At 40.7% G+C, this 21,488-nt stretch overlaps 1 protein-coding gene across 1 annotated transcript; it reads left to right on the top strand.

Moving 5' to 3' along the window:
* The first annotated feature begins 11,505 nt into the window (after positions 1-11,505).
* On the top strand, positions 11,506-16,630 carry LOC115199590 (prolactin-releasing peptide receptor-like). The gene is made up of 3 exons (XM_029761920.1): positions 11,506-11,533; positions 14,982-15,477; positions 15,943-16,630. Exons 2-3 carry the CDS (start codon positions 15,011-15,013, stop codon positions 16,628-16,630), a joined length of 1,155 nt encoding a protein of 384 aa, XP_029617780.1. The 5' UTR covers positions 11,506-11,533; positions 14,982-15,010.
* The last annotated feature ends 4,858 nt before the right edge of the window (positions 16,631-21,488 follow it).

Genomic DNA, 21,488 nt, shown 5'->3' on the forward strand with positions numbered 1-21,488 from the left:
ACTCATGGAATGGCATGCTTTAAGCACTACTGAAAAGTGCTATTTACATGTGAAAAACGAATGCCATATGCTGCATTTTCTATAGGCCTATTGTTTACGTTTTTGTTGGTGAATTTTGTATATCTTGATAATATGCAGCTGTTTAAAGGGCAAATCCACAAATGAAACAATAACAAAACGGCTGCCCACTTCTGTTTTGGTAAAAAGCTGAGGGATGGGCCTGGAGAAATGTAACCACTCTCAGATTAAAAGACAGAGCTATGGATGCAGGGACTGGTCATCCATGATATCAAAATGATTGTTTTAATGAATCATGTTGTGAGGCTATAGTGTTTGTTTACATTTACAAAACATTGGACAAAAACAACTTATATTTTGGGTTCTCAAGGAGCGTGATAGTTGAACTAAACTCATGAGGCATTTATAACTTATATTCTTCAAGAATCAATGGATATATATAATTTATAAGACCAAAAAAATGATGTAGCAACTACAGATTGCCCCTTTAAGTCTCTCAAACGTATGCGAGTTTGAGAATTTGTCCATTAGGCATATTCATTTATTTATTTTATCAGCATGAATTAGATTGAGCAATAAAAGCCTCACTTTTATTCCATAGGCTGGGATCCGCACTACGCAGCTGTTACAAGAGCGCATTTTTCACAGGCTACCCTGTGATTAAAACAATTACTGTTTATAAAACAATGACTGATAGGGAACTTAAACTTCTTCAATTCAACCATTATTGGGTTCAAATACACATTTCGATTTGTGAACAGCAATCCACAAAAAACTATCCGTAAGGCGCAAAAAAAACGAGAGAGCAAAAGTGTGATTCACATCAATGCGCTATGTAGATACGTGATATCTGTATCGCCGTAGACTACACCACTGCTGCCATCCTTACCTCCAAACGTTTATTGAAATTGGATAATCTTTGGATGCCGACAGCAGTCGCACCATTAGAAGACATAGCTTTGACTGTAGCCTACAAAAGCCTATTCCCGCTCTTTTCCTGCGATCCATCAAACACATTTGGTGTGTCATCATAGTGGTCTCTGATTTATGGTCAGACTCGCTCACGTTGAACACATTTAAACTTGCGCCTTTTTCAATTATGATTTCAATGTCATTGAGAAAACAGAGAAGTGTCCGATTGTTTTTCGCAAACATCCTTTCTGAATTTAAAAGTAATGCTCCAAGTAATCATTTAGTTTTTCAAAAGTATATGTAATCTGATTACAATATTTTTGCTGGTAATGTAATGTATTACAGTTACAGTTTTTTCTGTAAACCCTTACATGTTACGGATTACATGTAAATCCGTTACTCCCCAACCCTGCATGCCAAGGAGTTGCCAAGTAGCTAAAAAGTGGTAAGTAGTTGAAAAGTGCTAATTAGCTAAAATGCTAACGTTGTCATTGCTTATAAGAACTGATCTCGCAACCATTGGGTTGCTAGACATTCACGTTATACGTATAGCCTCCACTACACCACAGTCCCTTTGTGTTTTACAAAACGTGCACTCCTACATCATTGCGTTTGTATTACGGTTGCTGTCCTTCATCATCATGAGCCTGTCACACACGTGAAGCCTTGGTACATTAGGTTCACCACTGCACAAACATGTCTATAATAGATATAAAACTGTTATAATTTCCCCCGGTCTCCCCTTACTATTAGTGAGTGTGCAACTTTCCAACAATTTCCTCTGACTGAATAGAAGCTGATAATTATGAGTTTTTCACTCGCTGGTCTCGGGAAAAATTTGGAGTCTTCACTGTCCGAGACCAGGTCAAGACCGAGTAAAAATCTGTCTGACACAAAAACAACACCAAGACACTAAATATGTGGTCTCAAATCCGGACACGAAACCGTACTACAACACTACTATAACCTTGACTAGGTTTGATCTCTATGTTTTACCTTAACCTTTCTGCCCAGCCTGGTCTCATAGACTAGACATAACATAGTAAATGTAAATCCAGGGCACTCAAATTAGAATGATATGTTATGTTTGGTATGGTTACTCATGACAGAAGATTACTTAAGGAAAAAACGAAAGTAGCGTGGTTGGTCGGAATGGATGGTTAGGCGTATAATGCGAACATCTAGCAACACAAAGGTTGCGTGTTTGAATCTCAGCATGGACAACTTTTGCATCTTATCTAATTGGCTACTTTGCAACTACTTAACATGTTAGCTAACCCTAACCAAGCTAACGTTAGCCACCTAGGTAATGTTAGCGTTAAACACGTAGCCACCTAGATAATGTGAGCCTCAACAAATTGGAATTCGAAACATATTATACATTTTGCAAATTCTTAACGTATTGTATGAATTTAAATTCATAACATATTTCACAAATTGCAATTTGTAACATATCAGACATTGTAATTCATAACATATCATACAAAATAGATGATGGGCATCCACAAATTAATACATAGCCTACCATACAAAATGTATAATACTACATATAATACTAATCAGAGTGTCTCATATAACAGTATTTGGAGTGTTTAAGATTACATGTATTATGTTACTGAGACCAGGTTGTTCTGTCAGTCCAATAGCCACTTCTAAAAATAAAACAATTTTAGCTATGGTGAGTGTATAGAAAATGTAGCCTATGATACTGCTGTCTACCTATTTGATAACATCATCACAAACAGCCAACTGTATTGGTCAAATAGGCTTCAAGCCTGCAACAGACGCTGTCGAATACCTGTTGCTTAAAAGCTACTAGCAATCCGGTTGGTCTTCGGAAGCAGTTGTGCGCTCTGCAGCACACAGAAGCGTTGGTGCACATTTTCACAAAGTACCGTTATGAAATTTGTGATGGGAAACTTATCAAATCTATGATGTAAAACAGAAGAATAATATATTTGAGGGAGTTCGAAAGGTATTTATTTCACTTTGTTCCTCTTAAGTGGAGCGGGAAACAACGGCGGAGACCGTTGAATCGCGCACTTCGCTGTCTCCAAGTGTGGTAAAGTTGACAGCCACAGACAGATTCACTTCGACACCTGCTCCTCTCGACGAATAGGTAAGCTTTAAACTATGAATGTTCCTGTTTTCTAGCCTTAATAGGAAATCATGTTACAATCCTTTTTCTCAAAGGACGGAATTAGCAATATCACAATTTCTAGGGTAGAAAATCTTACCTTCCAATGTTTTCCAAATAATGGAATAAGGGACATTATGTCAGCACACATAGGTTTAGTGTGCATATAGCAGTATGTTTACAAATTAAAACAAATTAGCTCTCAGTCAAGTAATGTTTGCTTTTAGACATCTCTTTTAATGAGCACATAATTTTCTATACATGCTGTATCAGATGTGGATGGGTTATGCGGGAAATGGAAATAGGCTTCGTAGTAGAATGTATTTCTATTGTCTTTCATAACCGGGTTCTACCTAGACAGGGTATTTAACAGGTTGACAACCATCAGCACTACCAAGAGAAAGACCTGCATTAGCTGCCATTCAAAACCATTCTAACGTGTTGCCACTCGCTTTAGAAATAGAAGGCTTGAGTGCCTGGGGGCATCACCCGAAATTATTAAACCAAAATGTTCCAAGCTAATACCTGTTCCAGCTCATTGCAGAGAGAGTGAAACCCATGTGCACAATGTGCCTTTATTGTACTGAATCCTGTGTTTTTCAGCTATTGAGATACAGTATCATATTGAATCAGATATCCTCTTTGTTAATATGTTCTGTCCTGAGTTGAGTTATGAGACTAGCAGAACAGATATTGCCTGACTGAGGGATATAGATTGTCTAGTGTTCCAGCCCTCTCTGTCTCCCAGTAGAGTGGGTGAGTGTTAAAACGACCTGTGGGTTCTCTGATGTGACGAGGAGACATAAAGATAAAACATTCACAGTCACATTCACAGATCTGTTCCACCTGATCAGCAGGAGTCATGAGTATATTTTCTTCTGTTGGTGCACAGCCAGCACTATGCAATCTGAGGAGGACCTGAACAAGTCCATTATCCTATTTTACTCCACAATATGGCTGAATACAAAATAGAGAAAGACACCAACTACGGGCTAAAATATGATATGTCTGTCCATCACCTGCACTGGATGCTTCCTGATGAATCCATGTTTCAAACATTTGAGAGACATTCAGCTATGTAAATGATCCGTTTTGGATCTGGTGGTTTGCCCTCCCTCACAGGCACAGTGTCTCCCATGAACACGGCAGATTGAAAAGACGAGACAATATCCTCCCTCATTCACGCCAACATTAATTGGAAAGAGAGCGATTACAGTTTATGCCTCAGTGCCTTCAGCATTATAATGCACAAGGCGATCTGACCAGGTGATCAAACTCATACTGATGACTTCCCACCACACCATCTGTGTACCTGTTCTATTTTCTGGTCATATTTTGTTTCATTTTACTTTATTTGTATAAATTTTTTTGAATAAACAAAAAACATATATAGACAAAAACAATAGACAACTTGACATTTACATACATTTCAACAAACATTAATGACATCTCACTTGCTCAGACTCACGTGTTCCCACTGTAACAACACACAGTATTGTTCTTAATGCTTGTAAGACTGTGCCCCATAAGACTTCAGATTGTGTTATGTTGTTTCTGTCTGTAGCCAGATTTCTTTGAAATATTTAAATAATAAAGCATTTGATTCTTCCATTCTCTTAATGTTGGAGTATCATTTGACTTCCAGTATTTAAGCAGTAGCTTTTTTAATATAAGTGACCAAAATAATATTGTCCAGCCTATTGGGGTATCTCACCACATCCTCATATGCATGTCTTGTAGCATGCCGATAGACGGATTAAAAATAAACTGTAAAACTTCTGACAGCCAGCTTTCTAACTCTGCCCCTAAGTTTTGGACTCTATAACACTCATAGAAGGCATGAATTATTGAGTCATTGTTAGTTTTACACTTAAGACATGACTCTGCCGCTGTGCTGTAGAATTTGTGAATATTGTTCGTTGTATAATACATTCTATACATTAGTTTACACTGGATTGAGCGGGCATTTTCGTTAACTGTAATTTTGTTTGTTAAATTCCAACACTCCGTCTATCTTGTGCCAATATCAGTTGTGTTTGTGCCAATATCAGGGTATCGCGTGCCAATATCAGTGTATCGTGTGCCAATATCAGTGTATCGTGTGCCAATATCAATATTTTGAAGTCTTTGTTCCATTACTTTATATTTTTTTTCAAAGAGATTGTCAGTTGGTTAGGCTCTCTGAAAGCTTTTGTATAGTTTACCCATCATATGAGTATATTTTTCTGACTCAAATAGGATTCCCATTGCTCTGATGTTCAAAAGCATTCAGGTCAAACTTTCATGGTATACAACTTTTAAGTTGCATATATTTGAAAATGACTATCTACATTGGTCAGTCCAAAATTGCTTTTTAATTCTGTTATGGAAATAATTGTATTTCCTATTACAACAAAATGTATGATTTCTTGGCCTGTAGTTTTCCACGTGGGCCAATTTATCGATTAATTCTGAAAAGTTATCCAAGGATTGTTCCATAAAGGTGTGTTTTTAGGGAGTGCTATTGGTTTTTGTATATCCATTTCATTTTCTTCCATGCTGTTATAGTGTTCTTAACTATGAAGTTGTTAACCTCTTAATGTTCTTAGCTTTATCCTTTGAAAATAGACACGTGAAAATATTCTGGGGATGAGCATGCACATCTTCAATATCTACCATATGTTCCTCTTTAGCGCATTTAACATGTCATAAATAAAAGCCTTCGGTGGCAAGTTGACACAATTCCAAGTCCGGAAGGTTAAAACCACCTTCTGTCACGGCTGTCGAAAGGAGCAGACCAAAGTGCAGTGTGGTTGTAGTTCCACATATTATTAAATCCGTGAAACTTTGCAATACATAAATAACTGAATTAACAAAACAACAAACCGTGACAGAGAAAAACAAACACTACTCAATATATAATAACCCACAACAACCAGGAAGAAAAACCCCTACTTAAATATGGTCTCCAATTAGAGACAACGAGGACCAGCTGCCTCCAATTGGAGATCAACCCCAAAAAACCAACATAGAAATAGAAAAACTAGAACTTAAACATAGAAATACAAAAAATCGAAAAACACAAAACACCCCCTGTCACGCCCTGACCTACTCTACCATAGAAAATAACCTCTTACTATGGTCAGGACGTGACAGTACCCCCCTCCCCAAAGGTGCAGACTCCGAATGGTCCTAAACAAAAACAAAAGGGAGGGTAGGGTGGGCAACTCCTGTTTATGGCGGCTCAAATGCAGTCCACATAACCTCCAGCAGAGGAGGCGGCTCCGGTTTGGGGCGTAAGCCCCGCTCCACCCGCTGATCCCTTTGCTTTAGTACCACCAGACCGTGGATCGTCATCGGAGGAACTGGACTGTAGATCATCGCTGAAAACTCTGGGCTGCAGGCCGCCGCTGAAGGTTCTGGGCTGCAGGCCGCCTCAGGAGGTTCTGGGCTGCAGGCCGTCTCAGGAGGTTCTGTACTAGGGAGCGTCGCTGGAGGCTCCGGACTGGGGATGCACACTGGAGGTCTGATGCGTGGGACTGGCATAGGTGGCGCCAGACTGGTAACACGCACCTCAGGTCGAGTGCGGGGAGGAGGCACAGGATGTACTGGGCTGTGGAGGCGCACTGGAGGCCTGATGCGTGGGACCGGTACAGGTGGCACCGTGCTGATGACACACACCTCAGGTCGAGTGCGAGGAGCAGGCACAGGACGTACTGGGCTGTGGAGGCGCACCGAAGGTCTGATGCGTGGGACCGGTACAGGTGGCACCGGGCTGATGACACGCACCTCAGGGCGAGTGCGGAGAGGAGGCACACGGTATACTGGAGCGTGGAGGCGCACTGGAGATCTGGGCTTATGGCTGGCACAACCCATCCTGGCTGGATAACCACCGTAGCCCGACAAGTGCGAGGCGTTGTGACAGGTCGCACAGGTTTGTGTTGGCGAACTGGGGGTACCGTGCGTAGAGCTGGCGCAGGATAATCTGGGCTGAGAAGACGCACCGGAGACCAGGAACACTGAGCAGGCATACTCCTTCCTGGCTGAATGCCAACTCTAGCATGGCACCTGTGAGGAGCTTGCACCGAGCGCACCGGGCTGTAGCTGCGCACTGGCAACACAGTGCGTATCTCAGAATAACATGGCGCTTGCTAGATCACTCGCCCCCCACAGTAAGCACGGGGAGTTGGATCAGGTCTCCAACCTGACTCTGCCAATCTCCCTGTGTGCCCCCCCCCCCCCCCCCAATATATTTTTGGGGCTGCCTCTCGCACTTGCCTAGTGGTTTGTACAGCACCTCATAATAATGCCGCTCCGCTTTAGCTGCCTCAATCTCCTCCCTCGGATGGCGATACTCCCCAGCCTGCCTCCAGGGTCCTTTTCCGTTCAGAATTTCCTCCCATGTCCATTTCTGTTGCTCCTGGGCACGCTGCTTGGTCCTTTGATGGCGAGTTATTCTGTCACGGCTGTCGAAAGGAGCAGACCAAAGTGCAGTGTGGTTGTAGTTCCACATATTATTAAATCTGTGAAACTTTGCAATACATAAATAACTGAATTAACAAAACAACAAACCGTGATGCAGAGAGAAACAAACACTACTCAAAATATAACAACCCACAAAAAACAGGAAGAAAAACCCCTACTTAAATATGATCTCCAATTAGAGACAACGAGGACCAGCTGCCTCCAATTGGAGATCAACCCAAAAAACAACAACATAGAAATAGAAAAACTAGAACTTAAACATAGAAATACAAAACATAGAAAAACACAAAACACCCCCTGTCACGCCCTGACCTACTCTACCATAGAAAATAACCTTATTTGCCCATATAAAGTCTGCTATGACCAACTACACTTTTTTAAAGAATGTCTTCAGTGGATCTGCTTCCATGTTGTTGAGTAATGGGATAAAGTTATCTTTATATATTTGTTGTTTGTCATTTATTAAGCATCTTAAGTATTTAATATTTTTTGTGGTCCACTTAAAGGATTGCTGTAAATTGCAAGTTATTATTTTTATTTTTCCTATTGCCATTCAGTTTTTTCCACATTTATTATATCCTTTTTACAGTGTTCTGAAAATATTTTTAACAAGGGGGCATTGACTTTTCAATATTTATCAGGTACATCAGGAGATCTTCGGCAAATAAGTTTAGTTTATACTCATGTTCACCAATACTGATACCTGTTATGTTTTGGTTCTGTCTAATTCTTTCTGCAAGCGGTTCAATTGGCAGTGCAAAACAGGAGGGGGCAGAGAGGGCATCCCTGTCCTGTGCCACTTTCTAAAGCAAATTCAGCAAATAATGTATTATTTGTGTATATTTTTGCTTTAGGATATTCATATAATATTTTTATTTAATGTATTATTTCAACTGGAAAGTTTAAGGTTTCCAAAGTAGGAAGCATTGAACTGAGTGACTTGTGTTGTCATTTGAGTAAATACGAACGCTACTTTGTCCCAGAATGTTAAGTACAATTCTATGGGAAAGCCTTCCATACCTGGTGCTTTTCTCAGTGTGAAAGTTTTAACGGTGTCTAATATTTATTTTTGGGTGATTTCTATTTTTTGTCTGCTGATAGTTGCTTCAGAGTTGTTGAGTCAAGCAAGGCTGTGGGATCAATCCAAATTATGTTTAATTCAGATTTATATAGATTTTCATAGACACTTTTATGATTGTCATTAATATCATTGTTGTTTCTAATTAAAGCATTGTATTCTTATCTTTTAAAACTATAACTTGTTTGGCATGTATTTGTTTTGTGATGCTGCAAGGGTCTATTTGCCATTAAATAGAATGTTTTAATTACGTTTAACCTGTAGTTCTTGGCTCTCTTCAAAATCAAAAGTAAAATATCATATTCCTGTTTGTGTTTAGAAATTCTGTTTTCTTCTATATCTTGTAAAGATTTTTATGGGCTTTTTCTAAGATAGAAATTAAAATCATTAACTCAGATTTAACTTTTGCCTAGTATGATATTATCCTTCCCCTAATTGTTTCTGTCCTCAACGTGTACTTGTTCTCAACATGAGTTTCTATTGGACAGTGACTGAACTGATGATAACACAGTAAGTGCCTTCAGAAAGTATTCATATCCCTTGACTTATTCCACATTTTGTTGTGTTACAGCCTGAATTCAAAATGGATTACATATTTTTTTTCACCCATCTACACACAATACCCCATAATAACAAAGTGAAAACAAGCTTTAAAAATGTTTGCAGATGTATTGAAAATGGAATACAGTAACATCTCATTTACATAAGTATTCACACCCCTGACTCAATACATGTTAGAATCACTTTTGGCAGCAAATAAAGCTGTGAGTCTTTCTGGGTAAGTCTCTAAGAGCTTTCTAAAAAAATGGATTGTGCAACATTTGCCCATTATTATTTTCAAAATGCTTTAGACTCTGTCAAATCGGTTGTTGTTTGTTGCTAGACAACCATTTTCAGACCTTGCCATAAATTTAAGTTAAAGCCGTAAATAGACCACTCAGGAACATTGAATGTCGTCTTGGTAAGCAACTCCAGTGTATAGAGTGCATTTGGAAAGTATTCAGACCCCTTCCCTTTTCCCACATTTTGGTACATTACAGCCTTATTCTAAAATGGATTGAATAAAGAAAAATCTACACACAATACCCCATTATGACAAAGTGAAAACTGTTTTTTGGAAATGTTAGCAAATTTTTTACAGATAAAAAACAGAAATACCTTATTTACATAAGTATTCAGACCCTTTGCTATGAGACTTGAAATTGAGCTCAGATACATCCTGTTTCCATAGATCATCCTTGAGATGTTTCTACAACTGGAGTCCACCTGTGGGAATTGTCCATAGAGCTCCGAGACAGGATTGTGTCTAGGCACAGATCTGGGGAAGGGTAAAAAAAATGTCTGCAGCATTGAAGGTCCCCAACAACACAGTGGCCTCCATCATTCTTAAATGGAAGGAGTTTAGAACCACCAAGACTTACTAGAGCTGGTCCCCCAGCCAAACTGAGCAATCGGGGGAGAAGGGACTTGGAAAGGGAGGTGACCAAGAACCCAATGGTCACTCTGACAGAGCTCCACAGTTCCTCTGTGAAGATGGGAGAACCTTCCAGAAGAACAACCATCTCTGCAGCACTCCACCAATCAGGCCTTTATGGTAGAGTAGCCACTCTTCAGTAAAAGGCTCATGACAGCCCGCTTGGAGGTGCCAAAAGGCACCTAAAGGACTCTCAGACCATGAGAAACAAGATTCTCTGGTCTGATGAAACCAAGATTGAACTCTTTGGCCTGAATGCCAAGCGTCACATTTGGAGGAAACCTGCCACCATCCCTACGGTGAAGCATGGTGGTGGAAGCATCAAGCTATGGGGATGGGTTTCAGCGGCAGGGACTGGGAGACTAGTCAGAATCGAGGGATAGATTAAGGGAGCAAAGAACAGAGACCTCATTGATGAAAACGTGCTCCAGAGTGCTCAGGACCTCAGACTGAGGCAAAGGTTTACCTTCCAACAGGACAACGACCCTAAGCACACAGTCAAGACAATGCAGGAGTGGCTTTGGGACAAGTCTATGAATGTCCTTGAGTGGCCCAACCAGAGCCCGGACTTGAACCTGATCAAACATCTCTGGATAGACCTGAAAAATCAGTTGAAGTCGGAAGTTTACATACACTTGGAGTCATTAGGTTGGAGTCATTAAAACTCATTTTTCAACCACTCCATACATTTCTTGTTAACAAACTATAGTTTTGGCAAGTCGGTTAGGACATCTACTTTGTGCATGACAAGTAATTTTTCCAACAATTGTTTATTTCACTCATAATTCACTGTATCACAATTCCAGTGGGTCAGAAGTTTACATAAACCCCAAGCATACTTCCAACATTGTGGCAAAATGGCTTGACAACAAAGTCAAGGTATTGGAGTGGCCATCACAAAGCCCTGACCTCAATCCCATAGAAAATTTGTGGCAGAACTGAAAAAGCGCGTGCGGTCAAGGAGGCCTACAAACCTGACTCAGTTACACCAGCTCTGTCAGGAGGAATGGGCCAAAATTCAACCAACTTATTGTGGCAAGCTTGTGGAAGGCTACCCGAAACGTTTGACCCAAGTTAAACAATTTAAAGGTACTGCTACCAAATACTAATTGAGTGTATGTAAACTTCTGACCCACTGGGAATGTGATGAAAGATGAAATAAATCATTTCACATTCTTAAAATAAAGTGGAGATCCTAACTGACCTAAAACAGGGAATTTTTACTAGGATTAAATGTCAGAAATTGTGAAAAACTGAGTTTAAATGTTTTTGGCTAATGTGTATGTAAACTGCCGACTTTAACTGTAAAGTGACGCTCCCCATCCAACCTGACAGAGATTGAGAGGATCTGCAGAAACTCCGCAAATAGAGGTGTGCCAAGCTTGTAGCGTCATACCCTACAAGACTCGAGGCTGTAATCACTGCCAAAGGTGCTTCAACAAAGTACTGGGTAAAAGGTCTAAATACTTACAGTGGGGGGAAAAAGTATTTGATCCCCTGCTGATTTTGTACGTTTGCCCACTGATAAAGAAATGATCAGTCTATAATTTTAATGGTAGGTTTATTTGAGCAGTGAGAGACAGAATAACAACAAAAAAATCCAGAAAAACGCATGTCAAAAATGTAATAAATTGATTTGCATTTTAATGAGGGAAATAAGTATTTGACCCCCCTCTCAATCAGAAAGATTTCTGGCTCCCAGGTGTCTTTTATACAGGTAACGAGCTGAGATTAAGAGCACACTCTTAAAGGGAGTGCTTCTAACCGCAGCTTGTTACCTGTAAAAAAGACACCTGTCCACAGAAGCAATCAATCAGATTCCAAACTCTCCACCATGGAAAAGACCAAAGAGCTCTCCAAGGATGTCAGGGACAATATTGTAGACCTACACAAGGCTGGAATGGGCTACAAGACCATCGCCAAGCAGCATGGTGAGAAGGTGACAACATTTGGTGTGATTATTCGCAAATGGAAGAAACACAAAAGAACTGTCAATATTCCTCAGCCTGGGGCTCCATGCAAGATCTCACGTCGTGGGGTTGCAATGATCATGAGAACGGTGAGGAATCAGCCCAGAACTACACGGGAGGATCTTGTCAATGATCTCAAGGCAGCTGGGACCATAGTCACCAAGAAAACAATTGGTAACACACTACGCCGTGAAGGACTGAAATCCTGCAGCGCCCGAAAGGTCCCCCTGCTCAAGAAAACATATACATGCCCGTCTGAAGTTTGCCAATGAACATCTGAATGATTCAGAGGACAACTGGTGAAAGTGTTGTGGTCAGATGAGACCAAAATAGAGCTCTTTGGCATCAACTCAACTCGCCGTGTTTGGAGGAGGAGGAATGCTGCCTATGACCCCAAGAACACCATCTCCACCGTCAAACATGGAGGTGGAAACATTATGCTTTGGGGGTGTTTTTCTGCTAAGGGGACAGGACAACTTCACCGCATCAAAGGGACGATAGACGGGGCCATGTTCCGTCAAATCTTGGGTGAGAACATCCTTCCCTCAGCCAGGGCATTGAAAATGGGTCGTGGATGGGTATTCCAGCATGACAATGGCCCAAAACACATGGCCAAGGCAACAAAGGAGTGGCTCAAGAAGAAGCACATTAAGGTCCTGGAGTGGCCTAGCCAGTCTTCAGACCTTAATCCCATAGAAAATCTGTGGAGGGAGCTGAAGGTTCGAGTTGCCAAACGTCAGCCTCGAAACCTTAATGACTTGGAGAGGATCTGCAAAGAGGAGTGGGACAAAATCCCTCCTGAGATGTGTGCAAACCTGGTGGCCAACTACAAGAAACGTCTGACCTCTGTGATTGCCAACAAGGGTTTTGCCACCAAGTAGTAAGTCATGTTTTGCAGAGGGGTCAAAAACTTATTTCCCTCATTAAAATGCAAATCATTTTATAACATTTTTGACGTGTTTTTCTGGATTTTTTGTTGTTATTCTGTCTCTCACTGTTCAAATAAACCTACCATTAAAATTATAGACTGATCATTTCTTTGTAAGTGGGAAAACGTACAAAATCAGCAGGGGATCAAATACTTTTCCCCCCCACTGTATGTAAATGTGATATTTCATTTTTTTTTTAAATGACATTATGCCAAAAAAACAAAAAAAACTTGCTTTTTCATTTGGGGTATTGTGTGTAGATTGGTGAGGCAAAAAACATAATTCATTCAATTTTAGAATAAGGCAGTAACATAACAAAATGTTAAAAGTCAAGGGGTCTGAATACTTTCCGAATGCACTGTATTTGGAGTTGTTTTTTAAGTTATTGTTCTGCTAGAAGGTGAATTAGCTCTATTTCTTTTCTTTATATACATAAAAAAACTCCCTAGTCTTTGCCGATGACAAGCATACCCATAACATGATGAAGCCACCAACATGCATGAAAATATGAAGAATGGTACTCAGTGATGTGTTTTGTTGGATTTGCTTCAAACATAACACTTCTATTATTCAGGACAAAAAGTCAATTTCTTTGCTACATTTTTTGCAGTTTAACTTTAGTGCCTTATTGCAAACACAATGCTTGTTTTGGAATATTCCGTACAGGCCTCATTTTCACTCATTTCGGTTAGTATTGTGGAGTAACTACAATGTTGTTGATTCATCCTCAGTTTTCTCTTATCACAGCCATTAAACTCAGGAACTGTTTTAAAGTCACCATTGGCCTCATGGTGAAATCTCTGACCGGTTACCTTCCTCTCCGGCAACTGAGTTAGTGAGGACGCCTGTCTCTTTGTAATGACTCTGTGTTGATACACCGTCCAAAGTGTAATTATTAACTTCACCCATGCTCAAAGGGATATTCAATGTGTGTGTTTTTTTTTTTTTTTTTTACGAATCTACCAATAGGTGCACTTCTATGGAAGGCATTGGAAGACCTCCCTGGTCTTCGTGGTTGAATCTGTTTGAAATTCACTACTTGACTGAGGGACCTAACAGATAATTGCATTTGTGGGGTACAGAGATGAGGTAGTCATTCAAAAATTATGTTAAACACTATTAGTCCATGCAACTTGTTATGTGACATGTTAAGCACATTTTTACTCCTGAACTTATTTAGGCTTGCCATAATAAAGGGGTTGAATACTCCTTGACTCAAAACATTTCAGCTTTTCGCTATTAATTAATTTGTTAAAAAAATCTATAAACATAATTCCACTTTGATATTATGGGGTATTGTTTGTAGGCCACTGACAACAAATCTAAATTCAGTCTCTAACACAATACATTTGGAAAAAGTCAAGGGGTGTGAATACTTTCTGAAGGCACTGTATGCAGTCATCTATAGATTCTATTGTCATACCCTCATTTTCCTGTGACTATTTCAGCAAAATGATTTTGTTCTAGACTGATTAGGTCACGATTTGTTGTCAAGGAAAGCATGATTACACATTTAGAGGCTTGTTGAAATAAAGAGCATCTCTCTGGCCCACTCATGTGTCAGTGTCTGAGTGCTGCTAATTTGCATCACAATTATTAATATCATTTCAGTGACTAGAGACATTCATGCACTGTGTAAATATACTTAATGCATTTTATTCCCTCTAGACTCTGAAGGGCATAGTTTTTGTGATTCAACCCAACTGTTTTGAAAATCGAAATTAAGAGTTTCCTGAACGGTTTATATAATACATTACATTTTGATGAAGTTATTCAGTGGATGTTAATCTCATCCAGAACAACTTAATATCATTGCAATCAAGGGATACAGGCAACACAGACCTCTCAGAGATCTGTTCACCATCACCACAATGCTATAATAAAAACAGGCATTTGGGTTAAAATATTTTGTTTGGTTATGAGGAATGTAAGTTGACCTGGCCACATCAGAAACAAGAGGACTGATAAGCTAAGCTTCCGCTTTCTTTTTTCTCTCTAGGTACCTCTTGCCCTTTCTCCAGTGCTGTGATGGAGGGCAGTGGCAGTGGATTGACTGTAGAGCTGGCCTCCCCTGGGCCGTGTGTGGCTGGCATGGAGGGGAACACCAGTGGGCAGGTGTTTGAGGTGGCGCTGCAGAACAGCTCCTCGTCCAAACGTAGCCCTCAGTTTGTGGGGGTGGAGCTGCTGAAGTCCTTCAAGCTGCTCATCATCCCCTGCTACATCCTGGTGGTGCTGATCGGGGTGTTTGGCAACTACCTGCTGCTCTACGTCATCTGCCACACCCGTAAGATGCACAACATCACTAACTTCTTCATTGGAAACCTGGCCTTCTCCGACATGCTGATGTGTGCCACCTGTGTCCCCTTCACCTTGGCCTATGCCTTCAACCCCCGCGGCTGGGTTTTTGGGAGGTTCATGTGCTACCTGGTTTACCTCATCCAGCCAGTGACCGTCTACGTGTCTGTCTTCACGCTCACTGCTATTGGTGTTGACAGGTAAGCCTTGGTCGAGGTTGCATTAAACACACTTTTTTAGACTTGGAGTAGAATGAGCACATTATCACATTTCTATGTACACTTCTCTATCACATTACGTAATTAAATTTCATTCACAGTTTTTATTATTTATCCTTTAATGAGATTTCCTCCATGGTGTTTCAGTATTTGTGGCTGGACCGGAACGATGATTAGGTATAGATTCAACTCTGTCACATAAAGAATTCTTAACAGCTCTATTCAGCACCCTTAAGACTTTTCTAAAAGTTCAACTCAGAGAGATGATTCATACTTTACGTCAATAACAGGAAATAAAATCATCTGCAGGGACATTCACATCAAATTATGGAGAGGCAAGAGTAGAAGCATGATGAGATGTCTTTACACAAGCACGACAGTGCAATTGTCAGATCAAAAAGGAGAAAGATACCCACACTTGACATGGTAAATTGATCCTATCCCCAGGTACTATGCCACAGTTCACCCTCTGAAGAAGCGGATCTCAGTGCTGGCGTGTACCTACCTCCTATCTGGGATCTGGCTGCTCTCCTGTGGGCTTGTGGCCCCGGCCGTGGCCCACACCTACCATGTGGAGTTCAAGAATGACGGCTTTACCATCTGTGAGGAGTTCTGGATGGGCAAGAAGAGAGAGAGGTTGGCCTACGCATACAGCACACTTTTCATTACCTACGTCCTGCCTCTGTCTGCCCTCTGCATCTCTTACCTCTGCATCTCTGTCAAGCTCCGTAACTGTGTGGTGCCTGGCCACCGCACCCAGAGCCAGGCCGAGGCCCAGCGAACCCGCAAGCGCAAGACCTTCCGTCTGATCACCCTGGTGGTGGCAGCTTTCGGCGTGTGCTGGATGCCCATCAGTGTGTTCAACGTACTGCGGGACATTGACATTGACCTGATCGACAAGCGCTACTTCTTGCTCATCCAGCTGCTGTGCCACTTGTGTGCCATGAGCTCATCCTGCTGTAACCCTTTCCTGTATGCCTGGCTGCATAACCGCTTTCGCGCCGAGCTGCGCAAGATGTTCACCTGCCACCGCCGCGTCGGCATCCCTGCCAACAACTGTGCCACGAACAGTGTGAACCCCTTCATCCCACCCTCCCACCCACCAGCACAGGATGTGTTCAGAGAATGGTCTTAAAACCAGCTGAAAGAGTTTTGGTCAGGGTTTTTGTTCTATAAAGATAAGATGGTAAAATTATTTATTTTGTTTTTCAAATAGTTGATTCTTCTGACCCCACTCCCACTGTGTCTCATGCCCAATGAATACATATTTGGTGAAAAGTAATGTACATTTCTGCACAAGATTATTAAGTGGTTGCACAAGTGCAATAAACTGTGCCACAAACAAGACTGCTGCAAAAAAGTATACCGCATTTGAAGTGTTCTTAGACATGTTGAAACATCAGAAGTTGATTGATCATGGACATCTTCGGTGTACATTATGCTGCTTATATAAGCATTATCTTTATTGTACAGTGTATTCACATATGATGCATACAAAGTGATGGTTTAATAATAGATGCTTTTGGTTTGGCTTTTGCTTGATTTCAAAAGCTTCTACAACCTCAAGGTTGTGACTGACAGGTGATGCGCATTACCAGATGGGAACACAGCTACCAACTTCACAGAAGAGGGTCCTGGCTTGGTGACAAAGATGATAGCTTCAGTCTCTCAACAACTAACAACAATTAAACACATTTGGTCATGTCAAAATTTTTTGAAAATGGTTCCATTTAACCTGTTTTCCATTTTTGACAAGTTGCAAGTTAAAACACAGTTTTACTTTCTGTGACAGAAATTGTTGCATCATGCATGTTACATCTTTGTAAATGTAATGAAGTATACTGAACAAAAACATAAACGCAACATGCAACAATTTCCAAGATTTTACTGTGTGAACTTTTGTGTGAACTTTACAGTTCACATAAGGAAATCAGTCAATTTAAATAAATTCATTAGGCCCTGATCTATGGATTTCACATGACTGGGAATGAAGATATGCATCTGTTTCCTTAAAAAAAAAGTAGGGGCGTGGATCAGAAAACTAGTCAGTATCTGGTGTGACCACCATTTGCCTCATGCAGTCCGACATCTCCTTCACATAGAGTTGATCAGGCTGTTGATTATGGCCTGTGGAATGTTGTCCCACTCCTCTTCAATGGATGTGCGAAGTTGCTAGATATTGGCGGGAACTAGAACACTGTCGTACACGTTGATCCAGAGCATGCCAAACATGCTCAATGGGTGACATGTCTGATGAGTATGCAGGCCATGGAAGAACTGGGACATTTTCAGCTTCCAGGAATTATATACAGATCGGGGGCTCCCGAGTGACGCAGCGGTCTAAGTGCATCTCAGTGCAAGAGGCATCACTACAGTAGTCCCTGGTTCGAATCCAGGCTGTATCACATCTGGCCGTGATTGGGAGTCCCATTGGGTGGCGCACAATTGGCCCAGCATCGTCCGGGTTTGGCCGGGGTAGGCCGTCATTGTAAATAATAATGTATTCTTAACTGACTTGTCTGGTTAAATAAAGGTTATATAAAAAAATACAGATCCTTGCAAAATGGGGCTGTGCATTATCATGCTGAAATATGAGGTGATGGCGGCGGATGAATGGCACGACAGTAGGCCTCAGGATCTCGTCACGGTATCTCTGTGCATTCAAATTGCCATAAATAAAATGCAATTGTGTTCACTGTCTGTAGCTTATGCCTGCCCATACCATAACCCCACTGCCACAACGTTGACATCAGCAAACTGCTCGCCCACACAACGCCATACACATGGAATGCGGTTGAGTCCGGTTGGACGTACTGCCATATTCTCTAAAACATGATTGGAGGCAGCTTATGGTAGAGAAATTAACATTCAATTCTGTCAACAGCTCTGATGGACATTCCTGCAGTCAGCATGCCAATTGCACGCTCCCTTAAAACTTGAGACATCCGTGGCATTGTGTTCTGTGACAAAACTGCACATTTTAGAGTGGCCTTTTATTGTCCCGAGCACAAGGTGCGCCTGTGTAATGATAATGCAGTTGCGATTTTAGCATGTACATCTTGGTGGGGCAAAGTCACTTTATTAATTTTTTATGTATGCCAGCAAAGCCACTACGCCACACTTAACAATACATTAACTGCACTATAACTGTGACAAACGATGCCCACAAAATGTAAGGGCTTACATAAAGCTGTCCCAACAGAAGAACTTTCTTTTCAACACCATGGAGTGAATCCTTACCACTGGTACATCTGGCTATCAGCGGAGCCTTGTCTAGCAGCGAAACAGTTCATTCAGCCGCATTTACTGCCTTTAAAAAAAACATAGCTGATATGGCTGAATTGCTAAAACAAATGTGGCTTCTACTGACAATTGAGATATACAAACAATGGCATAAGGGAATGATGAGCGGATAAGAGGCAATCCGTAATTTCGATCAAGACAATGAGCGAGCGAAGACGGACGTAGTCAATATAACTATTTGTTTAGCACTTTTGAAAATGTACAGCGACAGAAATGGGCTGTTCTTACAGTATTCTCCCTGTACACCAAATCAGAACCATATGATAAATAAAGGGGGCATATAAGCAATGAGAGGTCTTACAATATTCAATGAAGACATTTCTCTAAAACAGGCTATAGACTACAAGTGCACCAAATTATTAGGGTGAGGCACATGGGCTATTAACAGCGTATTACACAACATACACTTAGTATTACTTTCATTGTCTACAGTATACATATCTCCCTGGCATATTACACCATTTATGCAGCAGACTACAAGACATTTTTGGACTCACCGTTGTGCTGTGCCCACCTGAACAGGGAGGTAGAACAGCAGTACTTCTAGTGGGCAAATTTTGTCATCAAAGTCTGGCAGTCTCTGGATTTATGGTGCTTGGTGCTTATTGGAGGACCAAAAAAAGCCGATACCGATTAATCGGCCAATTTTTCAATGTTGTAATTTTTTTTATTACACACACACACACACACACATATATATATAATATATTTGTAATAATGACAATTACAACAATACTGAATGAACAATGAACACTTATTTTAACTTAATATAATACAGAAATAAAATGTATTTAGTCTCAAATAAACAATGAAACATGCTCAATTTGGTTTAAATAATGCAAAAACAGTGTTGGAGAAGAAAGTAAAAGTGCAATATTTGCCATGTAAAAAAGCCAACGTTTAAGTTCCTTGCTCAGAACATGAGAAAGCTGGTGACTCAATATTCCCAATTCTTCAATATTCCCAGTTAAGAAGTTTTAGGTTGTAGTTATTACAGGAATTATGACACGTTGACTATTTCTCTCTATACCATTTTTATTTCATATACCTTTGACTATTGGATGTTCTAATAGGCACTTTAGTATTGCCAGACTAATCACAGGAGTTGATAGGCTTGAAGTCATAAACAGAGCTGTGAATCAAGCATTGCTAAGAGCTGCTGGGAAACGCAGTAAAGTTTGAATGAATGCTTACATGCCTGCTGCTGCCTACCACCGCTCAGTCAGACTGCTTTATCAAATATCAAATCATAGACTTTACTATAACATAATAAACACATAAATACGAGCCTTTGGTCATTAATATGGTCAAATCCGGAAACTATCATTTCGAAAACAAAATATTTATTCTTTCAGTGAAATACGGAACCGTTCCATATTTAGGGTTGTATTTTTTTATACAACCCTAAGTCTAAGTATTGCTGTTACAGTGCACAACCTTGAATGTTATGTCATGATTATGGCGGCCCAAACTGTTGCATATACCCTGACACTGCGTGCAACGAATGCAAGAGAAGTGACACAATTTCCCTCATTATTACCTGCTAACATTAATTTCTTTTAACCAAATATGCAGGTTTAAAAAAATATACTTCTGTGTATTGATTTTAAGAAAGGCATTGATGTTTATGTTTAGGTACATTCGTGCAACAATTGTGCTTTTTTCGGGAATGCACTTTTGTTAAATCATTTAAATCATCCCCCGTTTGGCAAAGTAGGCTGTGATTCGATGACAAATTAACAGGCACTGCATTGATTATATGCAACGCACGACAAGCTAGTTTACTCAGTAATATCATCAACCATGTGTAGTTAAGTAGTGTTTATGTGAAGATTGTTTTTTCTAAGATAAGTTTAATGCTAGCTAGCAACTTACCTTGGCTCCATGCCATGCCGATTAATCGGTCGATCTCTAATATATATATATATATATATCTCTTAATCCATTCATTACTTAGATTTACGTATAAATTGGGTATATGTTGTGAAACTGTTAGGTATTACTGCACTGTCGGAGATAGAAGCACAAGTATTTCGCTACACCCACAATAACATCTGCTAAACACATGTATGTGACCAATAAAATTTGATTAGGCCTGGTTCGTAGTCGTCGTTCTATCACAAAGGTGTTTGATGGGGTTGATGTCAGGGCTCTGTGTGCAAGTTCTTCCACACCGATCTCGACAAACCATTTATGAATGGACCTTGCTTTTTGCACTGGGGCATTGTCATGCTAAAACAGGAAAGGGCCTTCCCCAAACTGTTGCCACAAAGTTGGAAGCACAGAATGGTCTAGAATGTCATTGTAAACTGAAGCGTCAAGATTTTAAGAATGCATTTCCACTGCCGCAGAGTCCAACTTGAGGCGAGCTTTACACCACTCCAGCTGACTCCTGGCATTGGTGATCTTAGGCTTGTGTGCGGCTGCTCGGCCATGGAAACCCATTTCATGAAACTCCCGACAAACAGTTCTTATGCTGATGTTGCTTCCAGAGGCAGTTTGGAACTCTGTAGTACGTGTCGCAACCGAGGACAGGCGATTTTTACACATTACGTGCTTCAGCAGTCCCGTTCTGTGAGCTTGTGTGCCCTACCACTTCGTGCCTGAGCCGTTGTTGCTCCTAGACCTCATCAAATCCACTGATTTATAGAGGTGCCCACGTGTATGTATGTATGTATGTATGTATGTAT

This window comes from Salmo trutta, chromosome 9 (assembly GCF_901001165.1).
Source record: "Salmo trutta chromosome 9, fSalTru1.1, whole genome shotgun sequence".
NCBI lineage: Eukaryota > Metazoa > Chordata > Actinopteri > Salmoniformes > Salmonidae > Salmo > Salmo trutta.